The sequence below is a fragment of the Chaetodon auriga genome, chromosome 14, assembly GCF_051107435.1.
Source record: "Chaetodon auriga isolate fChaAug3 chromosome 14, fChaAug3.hap1, whole genome shotgun sequence".
NCBI classification, from domain to species: Eukaryota; Metazoa; Chordata; class Actinopteri; order Chaetodontiformes; family Chaetodontidae; genus Chaetodon; species Chaetodon auriga.
Window position 1 is genome coordinate 8,639,892 of NC_135087.1, and position 19,745 is coordinate 8,659,636.

A 19,745-nucleotide genomic window follows, 5' to 3' on the forward strand; every position below is an offset into this window, starting at 1 on the left:
TAACACACCTACTAAATACAGGAAAGCAGTACAGTAATCTACCAAACTCCAATTTAAAAAATGAAATACTTTATTACATGGGGAGGGGAGGGGGGGATCAAAATTTTAAAGCACAAACTCAAACATGCATGTGTGTACAGTAGTTTGCTATGCAGTATACTATACTGTAAGCCAATGTAATAGCCCTACGTAGCCTCTTGCAGTATGCTCATGGAGAAGATTCACAGACCTAACAGTGCCTTATGTTACACATGGGGAAACAACTATTAATGTTCCACTCATAGAGGAAAAACAAACTATACACACACACACACACCCCAAAAACACCTTCTCATTCAGTCAAGTCATAAATAATAGAAAAACAAACATACTACTGCGCTAAACCATGCATCTTCCTTCTGAAGAAGGGGCGGGAAAAGAGGTATGTTGATGATCATTTTCTTTATCTCATAGAGAGATTGAGTGTCATGACTGAACAGCTTTGCAGTTAGTGACTGTCCACTGTTGTTGGTCATAACTGGGAAGGGAGCATCCAAATTACACCAAAGTATCACTGACCTGAATCTAATTTATTGAAGAAATGACTGAGATGATATATGTGGCTGAGTGATTTCCCAAAAATACAAAAGCATGGTTTAAGTTGAGCTGAGTGTCAGAGGACTGAAGGCACTTCAGGCAGAACTAACAATCCAAAGTCAATAAAAAAAAGCCATTCAGTCAGTAGTGCCAAAGCTTGTGTAAAACATACACTTCTTACATCCCCAATAATGTCTCCAATTACAACTCAGAGATTACAAAATACTAATATGTCCCTACCAGGGAAAGGGACATAATCAATTCTTAAGACTAGTGTTTGATTGCTCCAGACCAGAACAGCTAGACTGGGTTAGATTTCAGTCAGTAAAGTCCACTTCTTTGGCCCATTCATTTCTTTGTCTTCTCCATGTAGGTACTGTTACTTCCACTGAGAAAGTCTCTGTCGTTAGGCCGTTAATTGAGATTATGGCAATCCTCTATAGCAGCTTCTGGTTGAGGATTTCCCAAATCATGACCTTCCTGAAGAGAGGCATGTGGCACTGTGGAGAAAAAGGCAAATGTTTAGTGTATATATAATTTGAAAAGTATGACTTTATGATGTGACTATAAAATATATACCTGTTTAAAGGTGAGAGGCCTTCCTTTTGTGATATAGTCTGCATATTTACAGGCAAAAACACCACAATCACTGCCATTTTTCTGCTGGGGAATCTCCTATAGGGGCAGGAACAGCATGTAAAACATTAATCTCAGAGAAAAATTTAAATATACGGTTTAATGACACATAATTCATGTCAGTTTTTTGACAGTGACCTTCAAACTTCCAACAGTCCATTTGGTGCTGTCGAGCTCTCTGCCTTTCTTCGCTTTGTGCTCCTCTTTAAGGTAGAGTCTGGAAAATAAACACAATGGTTCCATTGACTATGCAAGAATACCAGGCAGTACATGGAAAAAGCATTTGAAATGACCGGAAAATTAAGGCTGAAGATCACAATCAGAACTCACAGTAAAAGACTACAGATGTCATCGTGTCTCTGGCCCATCGAGTCATATGACTTCACTGTCTTTGATTTAAAATCAATCACCTGGAATGAGTGAGGAGAGTAAGAGGGAGGAAAAACACCTAAGTGACAAAGTAACAAATGGATTATGAAAATCACCAATTAAAAAGGAGCAACATGACATGGCAACAAACAACAGACTCTATATAGTTGTTGTGGGTCTGACTCACAGCCATTGCCCAGTGGATGCCCAGGTGCAGAGGGACCAGAATGAGGTCGTAGAGGAAAAGGTCAACAGCCTTGGTCCAGCGCTTCACTGCGGTGTGTCCTCCCGCCTGTCCGCCTCCTCCACCCCGCAGCTTGGGGAAGAAGAAGGTGCTGAACGAGTAGACTTTTAATGCTGCTGCGTCACCGGAGCACCGCTCCATGACCAGGGAAAGGTAGAAGTTGATCACCTTTGTCAAAGGAAACAGAGAGGGAACAATAAAGTGCATGTTAAAACGGTCACTCATCAACACATCTTCAATGCTCTATCTTTTGCATGATTAATTGCCTTGATTCTTTAAAAATCTTACAGTGAGAAGGCCATTTTCTTCTAAATAAATAAGGCGAGGTATTGACTTTCATTGCCTCTTAACTGTGACATGTTGAGTAACTGACTTGTCACTTTGTTGTCAGCAGCACAGCAGCGTATAAACAGAAAAGTAAAAAGGAATGCTCTCGTGGTACTGAGCATCACAGTTGTATTAACCACATTTTGCACTGCTAATTTTAGAAAGCAGGTCAGTAACGCAACACGCTCGTTTCCATGGCGACTGAGTGCGGTGGCTGCTACTACCACCAAAGAGAAATTGTCCGGTATGCAAACCATTGACACACGCAGAGACTACCGAATTAATACACTGTTCACAAATGTCAGTTACTTCTCAAAATCCACATAAAAGGTGGGTTGCCTGTTATCCTTGTTATTTCCTTCTTCCAAAAAAGAGATGACGGAGAAAATGCCAGGAGTTGACTTTTCATTAAAAAAAATACATTACGGCTGGTGTTTTTACCGCATGCCACACTAATCAGAGCACACAAGGTAAAACTGCCGCCTACTTTTCCATATGAGCAGATGTCCAGCGGACGGGCGCAGTAATCACTCCACATAAAACACACCGGGGGCGACGTTACATCACTTCCAGCAAACGTCACAGAGAACAATGAGGGCAAAACATCACCACCGATTCCTTTTAACTGAATATTCTGAGGTCTGGCTCAGGCAAAAACACAAAAACACCGAATCCTTCAGCACGTTAGCTTGTCGTTCACTACCGAGCCTCTTTGTAACTGGTACTGACAACATTATCTCCACTTCACCCGTCACTCCTCTGAGAGTATGTGGAGGAGCTCCGTCCTCAGTGAAATACAGAGAGGAGAGGAGAGGAGAGAAACATGCACCAACACAAGTCACAGCAAAACACAGCAAAGACTCTCACACTGAGCTGAAATGAAGCCAGTGAACATAAATTAGGGAAATAACATAAATAAAGTATTCTGTTTGTTTCAGGGAGGGTGCAGGATCCTATTGGGGGTGGGCAAGCCACCAATCACAACTGTCTTCACGCTCTCACCTCATCGTTGAGCCAGCCGCCTTCCTGCAGTGTGGCCAGGTCTCTCTGTGTGATGCGTAGTTTGAAAGCTGCACTCAGAACAAGGTTGGGATCACTTTGAGCCAGAGCGCAACTCACCTCCGCTGCCATTTCCTACACACAAAGACAAGAAATCCATGAACTAAAAGATTTCTTCAATGCAGTGACTACACCTCACTCCTGACTATCTCACCTTGGTCAGCCAAGGTATGTCCTCATCGCTGTGTCTTGAATGTGCTGTGTGTGCCTCAGGGAGACCGACAGCAGGAGTCTCTCTGTCCACTAGCTTGAGGCGAGTAGCTACTTCTGTAGAAAGGTCCAACTCTGCTGCCTGTTTCTGCTGCAACACACATCGGCATTACAGAAGTAATACATTTGTGTTTCCACCCATAATAACCTAATGAATGCTTTGACATGTCGTGACAGAGCGAGAGCAATGACTACCTTCACACATCTCACAGGCTGCGTTTCCTCAAAGGCTCCATTGAATGTCTTAGTAAAGGTCAAGCTACACCACCTGGAGAAGAATCATAAAGAGGTGAGTCAAATAATCAGAATTCATCAAATACACATCACACACACACATGTGTATACACAGATGTATTATACCAACCTGTCCTTGGTTGTAGATGCATTTCTCCAGGTAAACACACCTGAGGCAGCTGTGCAAAAAAGACAAGTGTCAGTTGAGCAGGGTAGATTAATTTAAATATGTTTCCTGGACATATTTCAACCTCATCTTAATCACCTGATTCTGTGTAATGTGAAAAGGGATCTGCTATTAAAAACAATGTCCCAAACAAGAAGAAGGTAATTACAACTTAATGGAACCCGCAATTCTGAAATAAAAGCATCACTGAAAAACTACCCATTCAGGTGAACAGGTATACAGTGGAGGTGTTTTACCTGTGTATCCCATCTTCCTGGGCACTGATTCAAAGGCTTTTCCTGAAGCAGCAGTTTTGGGATCAGCCTGGGACAGCGACACACTGGAAGCAAAATGAGAAAATGATCTGAGTGGACTAATCAGCTCGTGTCTGAGGGTATGCTGTTTAAAGGATCTTCAAAACCTCCACATGAATAATGGGGTTATACTCACTCTTGTGGTTTTGTTTGGTTGAAAGGTAGTGGTTGGCTTTTATTATATTTCACTGTCACCATCTCCAGCAAGCGCCTGTAGTGTTCCTTATCATTCTGCTTTATGGCCTTAAGAGAGAACCCAAATACATGATAACTGAGCCGAGTGGGACAGACTCTTAAAGCATGATTAGAGGCGCTATGAGGCCATTCTCTTGGTTAATATAACTTCAAAATACAATAAGGCAATTAGGTGCTCTGAATGCTGACAGTTTGAAACAGTGTCATCAGTCACAGTTTGTCCACCAGAGAGTACCGACAAATTTATTTTTACAATGAAAATTCTGAATTTTAAGTTTCCATTATCTATGTCTGAATCCAAGCAATAAAGCCAAACAATTGATTATTTTACCTCTTCTACGGTAAGACTGGGCTTGTAGCAGCGGTTGTGCACAAAGCCATTGCATGTTGGATCGGGGTTGGCAGTTCCCACCCTAAGAGCAGGTCTGGAAGGCAGCAACTGGAGAGAGCCTCTGCTCTCCCTGTCTTTCCCCCTGTCAGGGAGCCCTGCAGACAGGCTTGGCCCACTGGATTCAGACAGGTTATGAACATTAACATTAACATGGGAACATTGCCAAAGGGTGAAACAGATGGTTATGCAACCCTAGATAGGTATATTTACTTCAAAATGGGTGAGTGAAGGGAACAGCACTTACCTGTATTTTCTCATTAAAGGAGGTGAGGAGCTCTGAAAGGGATTCTTCCCACCCCTCTCATTCATTCCACCCACTGGTTTACCTGTGGAAAAAAGAAAAGAAAAATCAACATAAGAGTGTGACTGCAAAGTGGCACAAACACAGTCAACAGATCATTAACAGTAATAGCGGTGCTCACTTACTCATTTTCCACTCAGTACTGTTCAGCCACGAGGTGTGGAGCTCATCTATTCCCATCAGAGTAACCGGCTGGATCAACAGAGGAAATGCAAGGTGATTAAAGACAGAGAATAGGAATCAAATGTAAAATGAAAGCATCAGACTTACGTTGTGTTTACTTCCTGAGCTACTTGATCAAAGCTACTGTAAGTGTCCAATGCAGTGCAACTGGCACACTGACTTTGCTCACACCCAGGATCGTGATAACATTTTTCTACACTGTATACAAAACATATTTACATAGCCAAATGTGTCCTTGGTACATTCTGGGTGCAACATGGCTCTGTTTTGAACTGTTCACTTGTGGTCAGATTACCCTGGAAGCACAGCATTAAAGCACCAAGTCTGAAAGGCACTAGTGATAGATACAGATACACAGCTGCTAACATTTTCCATACTCTTGGCTTGTATAATTCAAACTGTAATGTTCCTGTACCAAATTTCAAATGCGTATTTGACGGAGGGAGTTGGAGCACAAACCTGTGCCTCTTCATGGTATCTGGTCTTCTCACACCTGGTCGTCAGCGGGTTTCTCAGCCTGAGCAGACCTGCTACCCCAGCCACAGTCTTCTTCACACAGCTAATGACTACATCTGAAACACGGGACACCACATGTCAACAACCACATTCATTTGAGGGATGACTTTCTGAATATTAAGATTTGTTTTAAACAAACCTCGCTTTCGTCTTTTCACCTCTACCTGGTCGCTCTGGCAAACACTGTCTGCAACATCAACACTGTGACAGGAAAAGCAAGGTTTGAGATAGATGACAAGACCAATGTCGCAATGCTAGCAAATGTTGTTACACCTCACTCAAATAAAACTTCTCTCAATACAATTCAACTGTACTGAAAGAAGACCTCCCTTTACAGCTTAAACAAAAACTGAACTTTATAACCTTCACAGAGGTAAGATTTATAGGAGGACTTTTATATTAAACTGCACTACTAGCTAGGCGTAGACGAATAATCATAACATTAGCCCAAACATTACATTTGGACGGCTGTATGTGCTTTAATAAATCATATATGCAAATAAATGTATATTTTTTCTTTATATGGAGAACTTAGGGTATGCTCAGGAGAGCCATTGAACTGAAATATAGTAGTTGTATGAGACGTTTCAACTAGCAGTGTGCCAATGTCACAATAACATTAGTTACAACAACAGACGACATTAAGTTAATTTCACATCAGTATTTTATGCTGCTGCTTGTTAGGACACGTCAGCTAACTAGCGTTAACTTAATGTTAGCTAGTTGATGTTATAACGGCAGCTAGTTGACTTTTGACGCTAGCTACAAACCGTTGAATTATCGACTGATCGCTTTAGCCAGATAACATAATCCATTAGCTGAATAACCAGGAGCATACAGCGGTGTATCGACAACCTAACTATTGTTAACTTCCTGAACATGTACACAGAGTACAAAAATGGCCTTTAACTTCAACAAAATACCTCTGGTAGTTCCGTTTGGCCGGTCTGCCGTGGTTGTCCAGCCGCTGTGCACACGGTTTCACGCCAGGTCGCGTGGGTACCTCTTCGCTAACGTTACCTTTCCCGGGCCACTCGGTGGGTTTTTTCCCCGTAACGGGCTCAAACAGCGACGAGATTCCGTCAACTATCCATCCATACATCCCAGACAAATACGAGAAAATTGTAACGGGATCTTCTACACGGGCCAGGACTATTTCACCACCGATAAAATGTCATACAACGATCTACGACACACAGCCTACCGTTAACTTAGCTTTCAGTTAGCAACACTGCTGTAACGACAAGGATGTGCGTCACTCAGTGTTGATGTTTCACTAAGTGCAAACGATATATCCGTCTACGGAAACCGGGCGGGCGGAGTTCTAAAGTAGAGCTAAAATAGACACTAATGAATGAATAACCATAAGCGGCCTTTGTCGAGTTCATAAACGAGCGAACCGCTGATCGAAAAGGTAAAGAGCGTCAGCGGCAGATCAGACAATCATTGGCCAGCGCTGAGCTGCTCAGATGTCAGCTCTTGCTTACATAATAATGGTTCACATCCCATTTACTATATCTTAGTGACTCAAAAAGACAAAGAAGTAACGAGGAAACGTCTTTATTGTCCAGGAGTTGATTGGCTGCTAAAAACAAACACGTTTTAATCAGTGTAACTAATTAAAAATCTCTTCATAAAAAAAAAAAAAAAAATTCAACAAGTGCCCATGTTATGCATTATAAAAATAAAATGCTCATGGCAAGTCAATAATATAACTTAGTCAAAAGTTTCAAAGTCAAAGTCTGAAATGTTACTTTCTAGATCAAAAGTAAATTTTTTGACTTAATACCTCATAATTTTGACTTACCATGTGTCTTTTTTTGCTGGGAGGTGGGATACGTAACAACCTTACATCTTATGAAAAAGGGAAATAAGACAAAGTCTGACAAATCAATGAGTCATTTTATGTTAGCGGACTAAGTCTAAATTCGAGACAACTTGTACACAGAGAGGCCAAAAATGAAATTGTTCCACTGGGGCAGTTTAAATCTGGACGGCAAAAGTAAAATGTCATCAACACAAGATGCAATGTTCCTAATCTTTTGGATGTTGTGTTAGTCCATGGTCTCAATAATCATCTTCTACACACCTGTGACTGCTTTAAATGAGCCTGTATATGTTATTCTGCTAGTCTGTTCTACAGTGCTGTTTCTCTTATTTTATTGTAACTGTTAATACGATATTGCATTAAAAGACTATTTATGTTCAAGCCTCTATCCTGTATTAAGGCTGAATAAATAAATAGCACAAAAAAAAAAACTTGAACTTTGATCATTCAAAAAAGACAGATGCCCAAATGACACACTCACAAATTATGAGAGCTGCCACAAAATAAACAAAGTCTGTTTGTGTTTGTAAGCACACATTTAAAATATTTATCAACTTTATGGTAGAAACACATATTACAAATAACACATATGGGTTACGTTTATGCAACAACACACTCACTAGCGATATTGATCATGAATTGCCAGTATAAAATCAGTGCAAATTTGGACACGTACAATGAACATCAGTCCTATTTATATACACAGTAGCACAAACGGATAAAAAACATTAGTAGAAAAATAACAGACAGACTTATTTAAAATAAAGAAAAACATTTGTTCTTGCAACAATCCAAGAATTACCTTCAAAATACTGAAGTACAGAGAATAGAAAAATTACAATAGGAAATATTGAAAAATAATTTATGTTCATATAAAAACCACTTATCAATGTGATATATTCCTTTCTAAGGCATGCACAGTTCTGTAACAATATGCAGAAAGGAGACATTCATTCTTTCAGTGGTCGAACTACTTCGGGTCAGGATGGAGAACAGATGAACCTGATAGGACACACAAACACAAACAATATCAGACAAGAGTGTAGGAATATAAAATCCATACTTATCCATCATTAAGTTAAAAAACAGCATTTATAATCTGACTTGTATTTCTCTAAATAAACACATATCTTGACCAAAGCCAGAGTTCATCTGGCTGTTGTCAGCAACTTGGTTAACAATACATTTAAAACTGCATTTTGCATCATTTTTGGGTGAATATCTGCCACTACTGCTCTGCTGCCAAAAGCCTCAACGCTTCAAGTAATTTTTTGTAATTATCAGTGCATATTACAAATGCATGCAAGCAGAACCTCCAATTTCATGATCCGACGTAATACAAAATATTCAATTCTGTAAAAGAATACATTAGAAAATGCTCCTACAATGGAAAAACAACACAAAAATCACACATGACAAACAGCCCATTGTCAGCAGGGCTCTCACATTCTGGAGGCGTTTGTTACTCTGACACATTACAAACAACATTATCAGATTATAATGCAGTGTCTGTATGCGTCAGTCCTTTTATTATGAATTAAGCACTTTTTGCATCACTACCAACCAGTTTCTCTTCATTCATTCAAGAAAACAATAAATGAATAGTCAGCAAATGCATTAAAAAATAAAAAAAGACTATTGAATGACAGAAAATGGACTCATGAAAGAACATAATTATTAGAAGGTCAGAAACCTGCAGGGCATCTATGTTGAAGATCCCCTCTAATCTAGTGCAAGACAACCCATCCTGAGAGGTGCATTGTGCTGCTTTATCACTTGGCGGAGTGAGCATGTTACACTCACACTCACCTGGACCATTCAGGTAAAGGGGCGACAAGCAGCTCAGGTACAGCCACGTCCTATTCTCCTGCAGCCAGCGCTGCCGATAACCAACCATATTAGGGGAACAGGCTGACTGTATCCTCCTTTCCTCTTTAGGGGGCAGGGCTAAATGAGTCTTGCTTACTAGGTTGGGAGATGATAGAGCACACAAGTTTTGTGGGATTTAATAACATGTTGTTTTCCAGGAAGTGTTAGGCCGCCCATCACAAAAAATTCTTCCAGAATGACTTTTCTTGGACTGATCTCCAACCAGCAGTGTGCTCAGTTCTCAGATCAATGGGAAAAACACTTCCTGGAAAACGAGTGACCACATTAGGAGATCTAATGCTGGGATCAGACTACACAATATTTTGATATCATTGTCATGTCAGCATTAGTCAGTCATAGAGTCAAAATTCTTGCCATGACTTGGCTGACAGACATGGATGAATACACGCTTGGCAGTGAATGTGCCGCCTGTGTGATAATAAAACACAAAATTCCTCACTTTGCCATATTTATTTATACTCAATTCTAGTCTGGGACATTGTGAGGAGTCCCAGCTTATGCTTTTGGTTCTGCTGGACTGTCGAAATCCTCTGTCATTTGGGACATTAACAGGGTGGTCTGATCTCAGCGTAAGAGCTTTAAAACATAAACCCAATACCCTGTAACATCTCCCAGTGTGATATCAACTCACTACTGTTCCAATTAGGCGCTCAGAACCAAAAAGGCTGTGCTTGATCATTTGGCAGGGTGCCTTGGAATTTGTGGATACCGTCACCGGTGTATTTCTAATCTAACTATGCACTCCTCAGAGTATCGCCTTGTACATGCCATGGAACAGAGCAATGAATGAAAGCCAGTAAGTGAGAGTGGCCCAGTCCTTTCACCGATGAATCCACCCAGTGTTGACCTTACACCCTGTGTTTCCAGTGTGCACCAAGTTTTGAAATTTGTTTTAAAGCCATAAAGCCATTTCACCCAACTCATACTTAATGCTGCTCACCTTGCCGGGCTCCCACCAACCGCTGCTGGACTTTCTCTAGATGGTGGATATATTCTGTCAGCGATCGCTCTGGATCCTGAGACGTTCCCCCTGAATGCCCCGAGGCCACACTGGAGCTGGAGTACATCCTGCGGAAAGAAGAAGAAAAATTTCTTTCATTACATGAAAATATTATACAACATTAGAAGTCTTTTTATTTCAGTTGATTAGCTGATTAGGAGCACAAACCTGTTGTGTAACCTGAAGGGTGATTTCGTGGGTGGGACGAGGGCTGATACTGTGTCTCTGTGGACGGCGCTGCTGTCTCTGTTTGGCGGCGAGTCAGAATTTAACCTCGGCTGTTGTTGCTTTAAAACTTCTAATTTAGGTCCTGTAAGTGACATTGAGATTAAAAATCCACCCACTCAGACACAGTCAGGAGACGTGCATCATCATAAAATGTGTTCAGTGAGCTCACCTGGAGCATGTCCATTGACAGTCCCAGACAAAGACAATCTTCTGATCGCTTTCTGCCATTTTCTGGTCAGGAACCTCATTCTGGGGGGTGGGGGAAGAAGCATGGCATCAGTTTTATCCATACACAAGGACTGAGTAAACGGTTACACCTTTACATCCTGGTATTCTCCCTACCTTGAGACAGCAATAACAACTCGCACAGCAGCCCTAAACCGTCCAAGGGGTCTGCGCTGGGAGGAGAGTGGGGGAGACGGCCGTGCCCCCATATGGGCAATGAGACACAGTGTGGCCTGCTCGCACTCCTGGAAGCCTCCCAACAGCAGCAGCAGGTAACGTTTCTGGTACACCAGAGCTTTCCTGAAGCTCTCAGCACGCAGGTAGCGCTCATACAAACGCTGCACCTGCAAACCAATAACATGTCTAGTTTACGACGTTGGCCAGTGTTGCTCAAAGCCATTTCACAGTTAAGCCAGCATACAGAAACCAAACAATCTGGATTCAGCAAAGCAGACCTGCTGACTTTTAAACCTACTTTAATTGCAAACATTTTGACATGCATTATCAAGAAAAGCACAGGTCTGGTCAACATTAATCAAAGCTGGATTCCATTTAGGTGCTCTGTGTCTAGAGCCGTGCTATCATGCACCCTTTGAAATAGCTTACTCGGACTATTAGCAGAATGGAGCCATCATTAAAGTCATTAATTACAACTGTGCCTGTCCTGCTGTGGCAAGTCAAAATGCTGCAGTGAAAAATGGTCCGCAGAGCTGCATCCACACAGACTTTTGAAAACTTAATAAAAAATACAAACATGGATGAAGACAAATCAAATAGATTGTATTTCGGTAGCCTGACCCTCAACAGTACAGAAAACACTGCAGTGACTGATCTTGTAAAATCTGCTCATGGACAGCTGATTCAATGCCTTGCCATTGTTTTGATCATAAGAAAACGCATGTGCTTCCTACTGACCTTGCTGTTGCTGGTCACATCACTGATGGGTCTGTTTTCGGTTTCTGCGGTGACCTTGGCGAGCTCATTCTCTGCACGCCGCAGCTGACGCTCCAGGCAGGTGAGTCTATGTTTGAGGGTGGCTCTCTCCTGACTCAGTGATGTCACGCGCTCCGTCAGCTCCAAGTTCTCTTTCAATAACCTTTCCAGCACATTGGGCGATGACGGCATGGACGGCATCTATGGTCAGAAAAGTACATTAATTATACAACAGTGCAGTAAGTTTACACTCGTATATTACCAGCTTTACCTGCATCAGAAAGTAATAAAGTGCAGGGGTGTGTTGCATAACACCTTGATAAAGATGTCACTGATCAGGATGAGACTTCTGGTTTTACTGTACCATTAATACCGCCTATGTTATTTATCAAATCACAGTGTATTAACCACTTGTGCACCTGCTGGTGTTGTTGTGTGCTGCCTGCCTGGAAGTTGCTTTGGAGATGCTGTGAGGGTGCAGCTGTGTGTTGCTGCCCTGTGGTTCGCCCGGACAGCCTCTGAGCAGCCATCTCTCTCTCCTCTCTTTCCAGGTCTGCCAGAGTGCGCTGCAGCTCCTGCATGCGCTGCTGGTCCTGTTGCCTCAACAACTCCAACTCACACTGAAATCAGAAATGAGTGTAAGGCAGTGTGTTTGCATGTATCCAAAATTATCTTAAATATGTGTAAAAATAAGTAAAAGTAGTGGGTATAGAAAGAAATATAAGAAGGAGGTTGATGATATTTTACCAGTTTGTTGTTGGTCCTCTCTTGTCGTCTCTCCCTCTCCACCTGCTCTTGCCTCCCCTTCCTCCTCTCCCTCTCCCACTGCTCATCCCTTTCCCTCTCTTTGTCCTTCAGCACTCGCAGTCTCTCCTTCAGCTCAGCCAGTTCCTCCCCTTGGCGTCTGGACCGCTCTCGCTCCACCTCTAAAGCACGGCTGGCGTCCTGTTTCTGCTCCTTCAAGGTATCCATAGCCACACGATGTCGGGTGGCGGCCTCCTGCTCCCTCAGCAGCTCCTCTCTCTTCGTTCTGTCCTCCTCTTCCCATCTCCTTTTGCTTTGCAGTAGCTCAGCCCTCAGTTTGTCCATCACAGCAGCCAGCTCCTCCCCCTGCCGTCGCTCCTGCTCTAGCTGGGCGCGCATGTCGGAGATGAACTTCCTGTCTCTGGCTGCGTCCGCCTCGTGTCTGCGGCTGAGTTCATCCACCTGTCTGGAGCAACGGTCTCTCTCTTCATCCAGCTTCCTGTGAGCATCTGCGAGCTTAGAGTGAACTTCTGCCAAGCGAGTCTCTGCTTCAGCCAGGAGGCGCTCAAGACGAGTCTTTTCTTGCGAGCTCACCTCTTGCTGGTGAGCAGAAAGTTGGCGCTCATCTTCTAGCTCCTTCTGGGTGTCGTCTAGGCGTTTCTCCAGCAGCACACTGCGAGACTGTTCAATCTGAAGCTCCCGTCTGAGGTTGCTGCAGGCCACCCTCTCCTGCTCCACCTGACCCTTCAGAGCCATGACCTCTGACCTCTGCTGCTCAGATGATACTTGCAGAGCCTGGAGAGGGAAGAGGAGGATCATCTTTCAGAGTTTAAAACCAGTGAAGTCTGCTCCAAGTAATTCCACCCAGTTTTTGCTGCCATTATTTCACTTTCCTATTAGAATTTGTGGTATATTTAGCCTGTATGCTTTCAGCCCTGGTCTTACCCCTCTCTTTTGCTCCTCCTCTCTGTCCTTTCGAAGGCTCAGAGCTCTCTCCTGCTCCAGTTGCTGCTGAAGCTCCTGGACACTGGTCTGCTCCATCCTCAAAGCTTTCTCACCCTCTTCTAGAGCCAGCCTGAGGAAAAAGGACGATTCCAACGTTACTGTTCACCACTTTTGGTTGTATTACATGACAGCATGTTTGTGTGAGTGTGACAGAGGCATGATAAAGACAGCACCACCAAAACCTAAAACCACACAAAGAAATGAGGAACCAAGACTCCCCAAAAATAAAAACATGATTTGGAAATTAGAGAGCTGAGCAGTTCCACATGATGCCAGGTATTCACTGGTTCACATGAGCTAAATAATAGCAAAATAGTCAATGAAATTAAATCCAAATAAATGAAATTATGCTTCAAGTTATTAGGAAATAAGATCAAATGAGCAAGATCAAATAAACTGCACAATAATACATTGAATGCATAATTTAAGGAGAAGAAGATGTGCGTTTGGTGTGCTTGAATGCTGTTATTCAGTGTGTGTCATGCACCTGAGTGACTGTATTTTGTTCTTCTGCTCTTGTTGAGTGTCGTGAGCACTTTTCAGTTGTTTCTGGTTCTCCTCCAGCTCTGCCCTCAGTTGGGATTCAACCTGTCCACTGAGCTGATTTCTGTGCCAGTCATCATTATCTCTGTAGTCAGTCTGAGGAAACAAGAAGATAGTGATCAGCACAAATAATCAATAGAAGCAAGAGAGAAATTCAAATATTAAGATGAATCTCTCTCATCTTACACTTAAAAGGAGGTGAAGTGTGTACAAAGATTGGCAAAATTATAGCATCATGCTACAAATCTAAAACATTTCCTTTCACTAAATGATAGTAAACACTCTTGAAATCCACAGGAACTCACTTGTGCGTGTCTCTGGGCCATTCGACAGAGCAGCTCTCGTAGAGCAATCACAGTCTCCTGCAGTGCCCTCTTCTCCTGCTGCCAGCTCATCGGAGGGTTGGAGGATGATTTGTCCCGGTGGTCCAGTAGAGTGGAGTCATCCTCATAATGATGCTGTGTCTGACTCAGGGAGAAGGCCTTTAAGTCTGAGACATGAGGCTGGGTTGAGGTCGTGGCACGACGTTGGGACAAAGTGAGAATTCGGCAGCTTTCCTGATACACTTTCTTCAACAGACTCTGCAGAAAGATGGAGAATGAAATCAAGTAAAATTTATGCTTACTGTAAAACAGAATTACTGTGAATTATAAATGAGGCCTACCTGAAGCTCAGGAGACAACAGGTCATCACTGTAGCTCATGCTGCCCGCAGCACTATCTGTATTAACTGTGGGGTTAATTCCTCTGCAGCGGAGATATTCAACAAACTGAGCATCCAGCCTTTCGGTCTGTTCCAGCTCCACTCTCAGCCGTGCACCCAATTCTGAACTCACATCTGAGGGAGAAACGAGAGAACAGAAGAGTTAAGTTGATAAGTTGGGTTATTTCTTATATATTAACTTCATGAAATGTTTGAGTTGCTGTTTGAGTTTGTTAAAAATAAGTTTCACCTCTCATCCAAAGGACTTTTTAAGTTCTAAACAACTCCAGCTGCCTTGATGTAGCACTTTTAAATAAACACTGATCTGGCTGACTGCAAACCTGAACATACAACAGTGATACAACCATCAGACTGGAAATACTCACTGCTGCCATATCCATCACTGGCCCATTCTGGTGCTGACAATGAGGAGGTGGAGCCAAGAGGAGACGGAGGCGCTGTTAGGTCAAGTCCTTCCAACTCACGCAGCTAAGAAAAATTACAAAATTCTTAATATTCAAAAACTTTTGAGCCAAAGAAAAGAACAAAAGCTTCTCACAAAATGCCCCAAACGTAGCATGCATGGAAAAACACATACTTTGTCAGTGTCCAGTGAGTCGAGCATGGAGAAGTTGTCAGACACTGACACAGAGCCTGGGGAGTGGGTACTCTGTGTGGCTGGATCTGGAGTGATGGTCCTGGAGTGGGGAGACTCCATCACAACCCTGGGAGAGGTCTTGATGTTGGCGAGTTCCAGGCCCGTGCTGTTCAGAGCGCTGATCTCCGATAGGCGGGAGCCGAGAACAGAGGTGTGGAAGTGCTCTGGGATTCTGTCTTCGGAGCATTCGAGTCTCCTTAAAACCTCTGGAGAGCTCAGAGAGGCTTCATCACGAGAGACGCTCACGACGTCCTCAAATGCTCTGAGAGAAATATCTGACAGATGAAGAAAAAGAAGAATGTCATTGTGAGAGCATATTTCTGTTGTGATGCCATTGCTTTAAAGGTTCCCAATGGAGTTTCAGACCTATAAGGCTACATCCACACTAATGGGTTTTCGCTTTAAAATGCATAACCACTGAATGAATGTGCCATAGGACTGAACAGAATCTCAAAATATAACAGCAGAGTGTATTTTTGAAGCATCATTAAGTCCTCACCTTTCTGTGGGTTTTCTTGTTGGTGACTGTGAGTGTCCTGCTGCTGACAGTGTTGTCTGAGTTGATGTAGTTCTCTTTGCCGGTAGGCCAGTTCCTCTTCCTGCACAGCCAGGTCCTCTTGTAGACCTTGAAGTTCCGCCTTCAGCCGCTGGTTATCAGTCTCCAGGTCAACGAGGGCACGGTCTTTAGTCTATCAGACATGAATAAGTGACCATACAACAAACTGCTGCTACGCGACTTACATCTAATACTCTGTACTCAGTCATATATACCTGTCCTTCCTCATGTAGTTTCTCAGCTCTTTCTGTGCTGGTAGTCAGACCCTGTTTCACTGCAGTCAGCTCCGCCTTCAGAGCCTGGTGCTCTGCCCTCACGATGGCGAGCTCAGCCTCCTTCTGTCTCAAGGCAGCGTCTGCTTTGGCCAAGGTCGCCTCAGCATGAGTCTGTGAAGAGGAGAAACCATGCTTTTAGCAGCTAGTATCAACATAGTGCCTTTCTTAGAATAGTGTTCAGAAAACCCTGCATCCACGTGACATATTTTAACTTTATTTAGTTCAGTTTTCAGTTTTTCCTGGAAAAAAAACTTCTACTGTTTACATAAGAGTCACAACAGATTCCAGGTTTGCAATATATAAAGAGCAATTTAATGAGTACCACATGTACATGCTGTGTTTTACATTTGATTCTTCTATGTCTACTGCTAAATACCTCTTTAGCACACCAGAACAACAGCTACAATTGCTAAAAACAACTGAACCTGTCAAAAACAAATCAGGCTGCAGAGACATGCAGCAGCTCGACATGCATTACAGCCTGCTTGCTTTCTTTTTAACAACCACAACTTCTTCTTACCACATCCTGCCGAGATAAGACGTAAAGAAATGACAAAAAGAGTCCATCAGAGCTTTAAAAACAACGGCTAACAAAGATTTTCCTCCTTCTTCCTCATTTTAATGTCACTTCCTCTGTGTGTTAGTAAGATTCTTCCATCTCAGGATCGACGCTGTGATGACGTGTTACGGCAGTTAACTGTAACCAGATGTGGCCTTGCCTGCAGGCGTTAGCGCAGCTGTACGCTAGCAAAAAAGCTGCAGCAAAGTATTTCCTGTCTGGACGTGGGGAATGCTGAATCAGGGTTTATCAACGTTATCTGAATCATTTGCTAAGAGAAAACACAGAACCTACTCATGTGCATGATCCTCTGACCACATTAAAGCCCAGTCAGTGTCTACTGAAAATTAAGGTTTCACTACTGTTTTTAAAAACCAATTATATAAACCAACACTTCAACACCATCAAAATTTAGGCACTTAATTTGTACCTTAGATTTGGTTATTTTCTAGATATTTATTCCCTTAAGTCTTATCACTCAGTTGGGAAGTGACAGGTCGGTAACAATCTTTGGGTTAAATCTTGGACTGTGTTTAGACCTTGTAGATGACACTTACCAGCACTTCCTTTTGAGCCTCTTCTTGAATGCTTTCCCTCTCATTGAGCTGAGCAGTCAGGTCCTGGATGCAAGCTGTCATCGACGTCACTTCCTGCCTGAGCCTTTCAATTTCCTCCTGGAGTTGCCGCTCCCTCCTCCTCAGCGCCTCACGCTCAGCAGAGAGCTCTCCCTTCGCAGTCTCAAGGGTTTTAATCTTTGTCCTTTCCTCAGCAACCAGCTCCTCCATGTCTGCCACCTCGGCTCGCACCTCCTGGACTTGCCTCTCAAGAGTGAGGCTGGTTTGTCTGAGGACTTCCATTTCCATTTTCATCTCCTGCTCCCTTGTTTTTAGAGTCTGGATCTCGCTCAGGCTCTCCTGTTCTTTCTTTTGGAGTTCCAGAATCAGAGAGCTGAGGTGGGCGCTCTTCTCCTGCAGGGTGCTCATCTCTTCAGCTTGAACTTTGCAACCGTCCCTCTCCTCTTCGGTTAGTTTCCTCTTCTCCCTCTCCTCTCCGATCTGGGCTTTGACCTCCTCCAGCTCTGCTTCTTTGTTGATGAGGAGACCTTGGAGTTCATCTGCCCTCTCCCTCTCAGCTTTCAGCCTCTTTCCGAACTCCTCCCCGTGACCTCTGTACTCTTCCTCCTGGGTGAGCAGTAGTCGCTCCAGTCCCTCTTTCTCTGCCACCGCGATCTCCAGCTGACTCTGAAGGGCCTTGAGGTGAGATCGAAGGGAACGAGATGAGCCAGAATGAGTCAAACTGAGCTCTTGCTTCAGGCTGTTCGGCCCTCCTCTCCTCTCTTGTTCCTGGATAGTATAGTGGTGAGGTTCGGGGCTGGGGGCTGGTGAGGGATTGATGCTGTCCCCATCCTGGGAGTCACTCACTTCATGCAGGTTGGGACCTAATGTGGCGAGTTCTGCCTGCAGTGTGCTGATGACCTCATGAAGGCGCTCCTCTTCTTCCTGTTTGTCCTCACGCACTCTCATGATTTCAGACTGAAGGTGCTCCACCTGAGAGCGCAGATCCTCAAGCTCAGCCTCCAAAAGCTTTTTGTCAGAAAGATTAAAACAATTAATTAGTTACACTTTTCATCACATCCTCATCAACCACAGGCACTTCAGCAGCGTCTGCAAGTATTACGTGTGTGATTATTCTGACCTTGTTGTCCTTGGTGTTCTCCAACTCCTGTTCCAGTCTTTGGATCTCATTGTTGAGGTGGTCGATCTCCTGATTTTTCTCCTGGAGTAATGCTGAGGGGAGGGTCTCTTCCTCTGGATCCACCAACTCGCTTTGCTCCTCTTTGTCCTCCTTGAGTATGGTGAGAGCAGATACATTCTCCTGCAAGCAAGAGTACATACCAGCTAAGTTTGACTTTAAGGAAAAAATTAATATACAAAGCAAAATCAATTTCAATGGGAGCATGAACACCTTTTAGGATGAGGAAAAAAGAAAAATATTTTGGCAGGATTATAAAGAGATTAATAAAATTACACACATACCAATGGGAGGCTAAAAATTTCCCTGTACGGTGTGTTTATTATCCCTACTTAAACGTCCAGTCTGAGGGATGAAATGTAAATAACCTAATTTGTCCACATCTCCCCAAGACGAACAGCTTGTTGTTTTTCCACTTGTGTCCAAATATATATACTTATAAAACAGCAAAATAAAACAATAGCAGTTACCTTAAGGGCAGCAATCTGCTCTTGGAGCTCGTGAACATGAGCTGAATTCTGATTCGTCAGTAGCTCCAGCTGAAGTGTGAGGTGCTTTAGTTCAACTTCTTTGATGCTCAAGTCCCTCTGCACATTGTCCAGTTGGCTATGTAGGCCCTCAACCTAAAAAACATAGAATTACTTATTAAATCAAGACAGAAATGATCTATTCAAAGTGCCGTAGCTTTCTGTACCGCGTCAAAAAGGTTGAACTTTCAGAGATTTCTAGTCCTCCTGCATAAAGAGGTGGATCAAGTCTGCATACCTATACACATTTTTACTAAAACATGACACTACAGCCAAATGCACCAACCAGCAACTACCAGCCCAAATCATCTTAGCTACTATACACCAGCTTTGCAGAGAATCATGCAGACCTCTTGCTCTTTGCTGTGCAGGCTCTGCTGTGCCGTGTCCAGGGCATCCCTAAGCTCCTGAGTGGGGTCACGCGCATTGTCATGATAACAGTGCCTCGTCTCATCCAGCTTGGACTGCAGGGCAGAGATCTGGAGCCTGTTAGACAGCTGCTGCTGCTCCAGAGCCTGCTTATCCTGACAAAAAAATGAGTACATTTATGAGAAGAAGAACACTCAGATGCATGCATTGGTGTTAAGAGTGACTTTATA

The 19,745-nt window shown here is 43.2% G+C and overlaps 2 protein-coding genes across 5 annotated transcripts in view; both read right to left on the bottom strand.

Annotated features, from left to right (window-relative positions):
- Window positions 1-47: 47 nt before the first annotated feature.
- Window positions 48-6,988, bottom strand: senp2 (SUMO specific peptidase 2). Of its 2 annotated transcripts, none has more exons than XM_076748408.1 (17): window positions 6,645-6,988; window positions 5,861-5,922; window positions 5,665-5,777; window positions 5,148-5,214; window positions 4,966-5,047; window positions 4,662-4,836; window positions 4,272-4,378; window positions 4,079-4,161; window positions 3,786-3,834; window positions 3,617-3,689; window positions 3,366-3,509; window positions 3,155-3,286; window positions 1,769-1,993; window positions 1,543-1,622; window positions 1,351-1,429; window positions 1,156-1,251; window positions 48-1,076 (listed from the first exon to the last, which is right to left on the bottom strand). In XM_076748408.1, the coding sequence occupies exons 1-17, from the start codon at window positions 6,821-6,823 to the stop codon at window positions 1,014-1,016; spliced, it is 1,809 nt and encodes a 602-aa protein (XP_076604523.1). In that variant the 5' UTR covers window positions 6,824-6,988; the 3' UTR covers window positions 48-1,013. The 2 variants fall into 2 exon arrangements, with proteins under 2 accessions (XP_076604523.1, XP_076604522.1); XM_076748407.1 differs by having other exon boundaries at window positions 3,366-3,512.
- A 278-nt stretch (window positions 6,989-7,266) lies between these two features.
- Window positions 7,267-19,745, bottom strand: part of pcnt (pericentrin) — a 35,429-nt gene continuing 22,950 nt past the window's right edge. For 2 of the 3 annotated variants that reach the window (XM_076748238.1, XM_076748240.1), the window contains exons 41-60: window positions 19,497-19,670; window positions 19,090-19,242; window positions 18,563-18,742; window positions 17,425-18,450; window positions 16,249-16,419; window positions 15,977-16,166; window positions 15,418-15,752; window positions 15,206-15,308; window positions 14,782-14,954; window positions 14,423-14,698; window positions 14,062-14,213; window positions 13,515-13,644; window positions 12,573-13,364; window positions 12,245-12,445; window positions 11,808-12,026; window positions 11,010-11,236; window positions 10,837-10,916; window positions 10,608-10,749; window positions 10,380-10,507; window positions 7,267-8,551 (exon numbers count right to left, since the gene is read on the bottom strand). In XM_076748238.1, coding sequence (XP_076604353.1) covers window positions 8,520-8,551; window positions 10,380-10,507; window positions 10,608-10,749; window positions 10,837-10,916; window positions 11,010-11,236; window positions 11,808-12,026; window positions 12,245-12,445; window positions 12,573-13,364; window positions 13,515-13,644; window positions 14,062-14,213; window positions 14,423-14,698; window positions 14,782-14,954; window positions 15,206-15,308; window positions 15,418-15,752; window positions 15,977-16,166; window positions 16,249-16,419; window positions 17,425-18,450; window positions 18,563-18,742; window positions 19,090-19,242; window positions 19,497-19,670 — 4,884 coding nt within the window. In that variant the 3' untranslated portion in view covers window positions 7,267-8,519. The remainder of the gene's footprint in view (window positions 8,552-10,379; window positions 10,508-10,607; window positions 10,750-10,836; window positions 10,917-11,009; window positions 11,237-11,807; window positions 12,027-12,244; window positions 12,446-12,572; window positions 13,365-13,514; window positions 13,645-14,061; window positions 14,214-14,422; window positions 14,699-14,781; window positions 14,955-15,205; window positions 15,309-15,417; window positions 15,753-15,976; window positions 16,167-16,248; window positions 16,420-17,424; window positions 18,451-18,562; window positions 18,743-19,089; window positions 19,243-19,496; window positions 19,671-19,745) is intronic. The other variant, XM_076748239.1, reaches the window with a different exon arrangement.

Bases quoted from the DNA above. Each gene is read 5' to 3' on its own strand.
- senp2 (XM_076748407.1), bottom strand. From the start codon at position 6,823: ATGTATGGATGGATAGTTGACGGAATCTCGTCGCTGTTTGAGCCCGTT. The intron at 5,923-6,644 runs GTATTTTGTTGA...TTCCTGTCACAG, and splicing joins GCCAAACGGAACTACCAGAG to TGTTGATGTTGCAGACAGTG. The intron at 5,215-5,664 runs GTTTGTGCTCCA...CTGTTGATCCAG, and splicing joins GATACCATGAAGAGGCACAG to CCGGTTACTCTGATGGGAAT.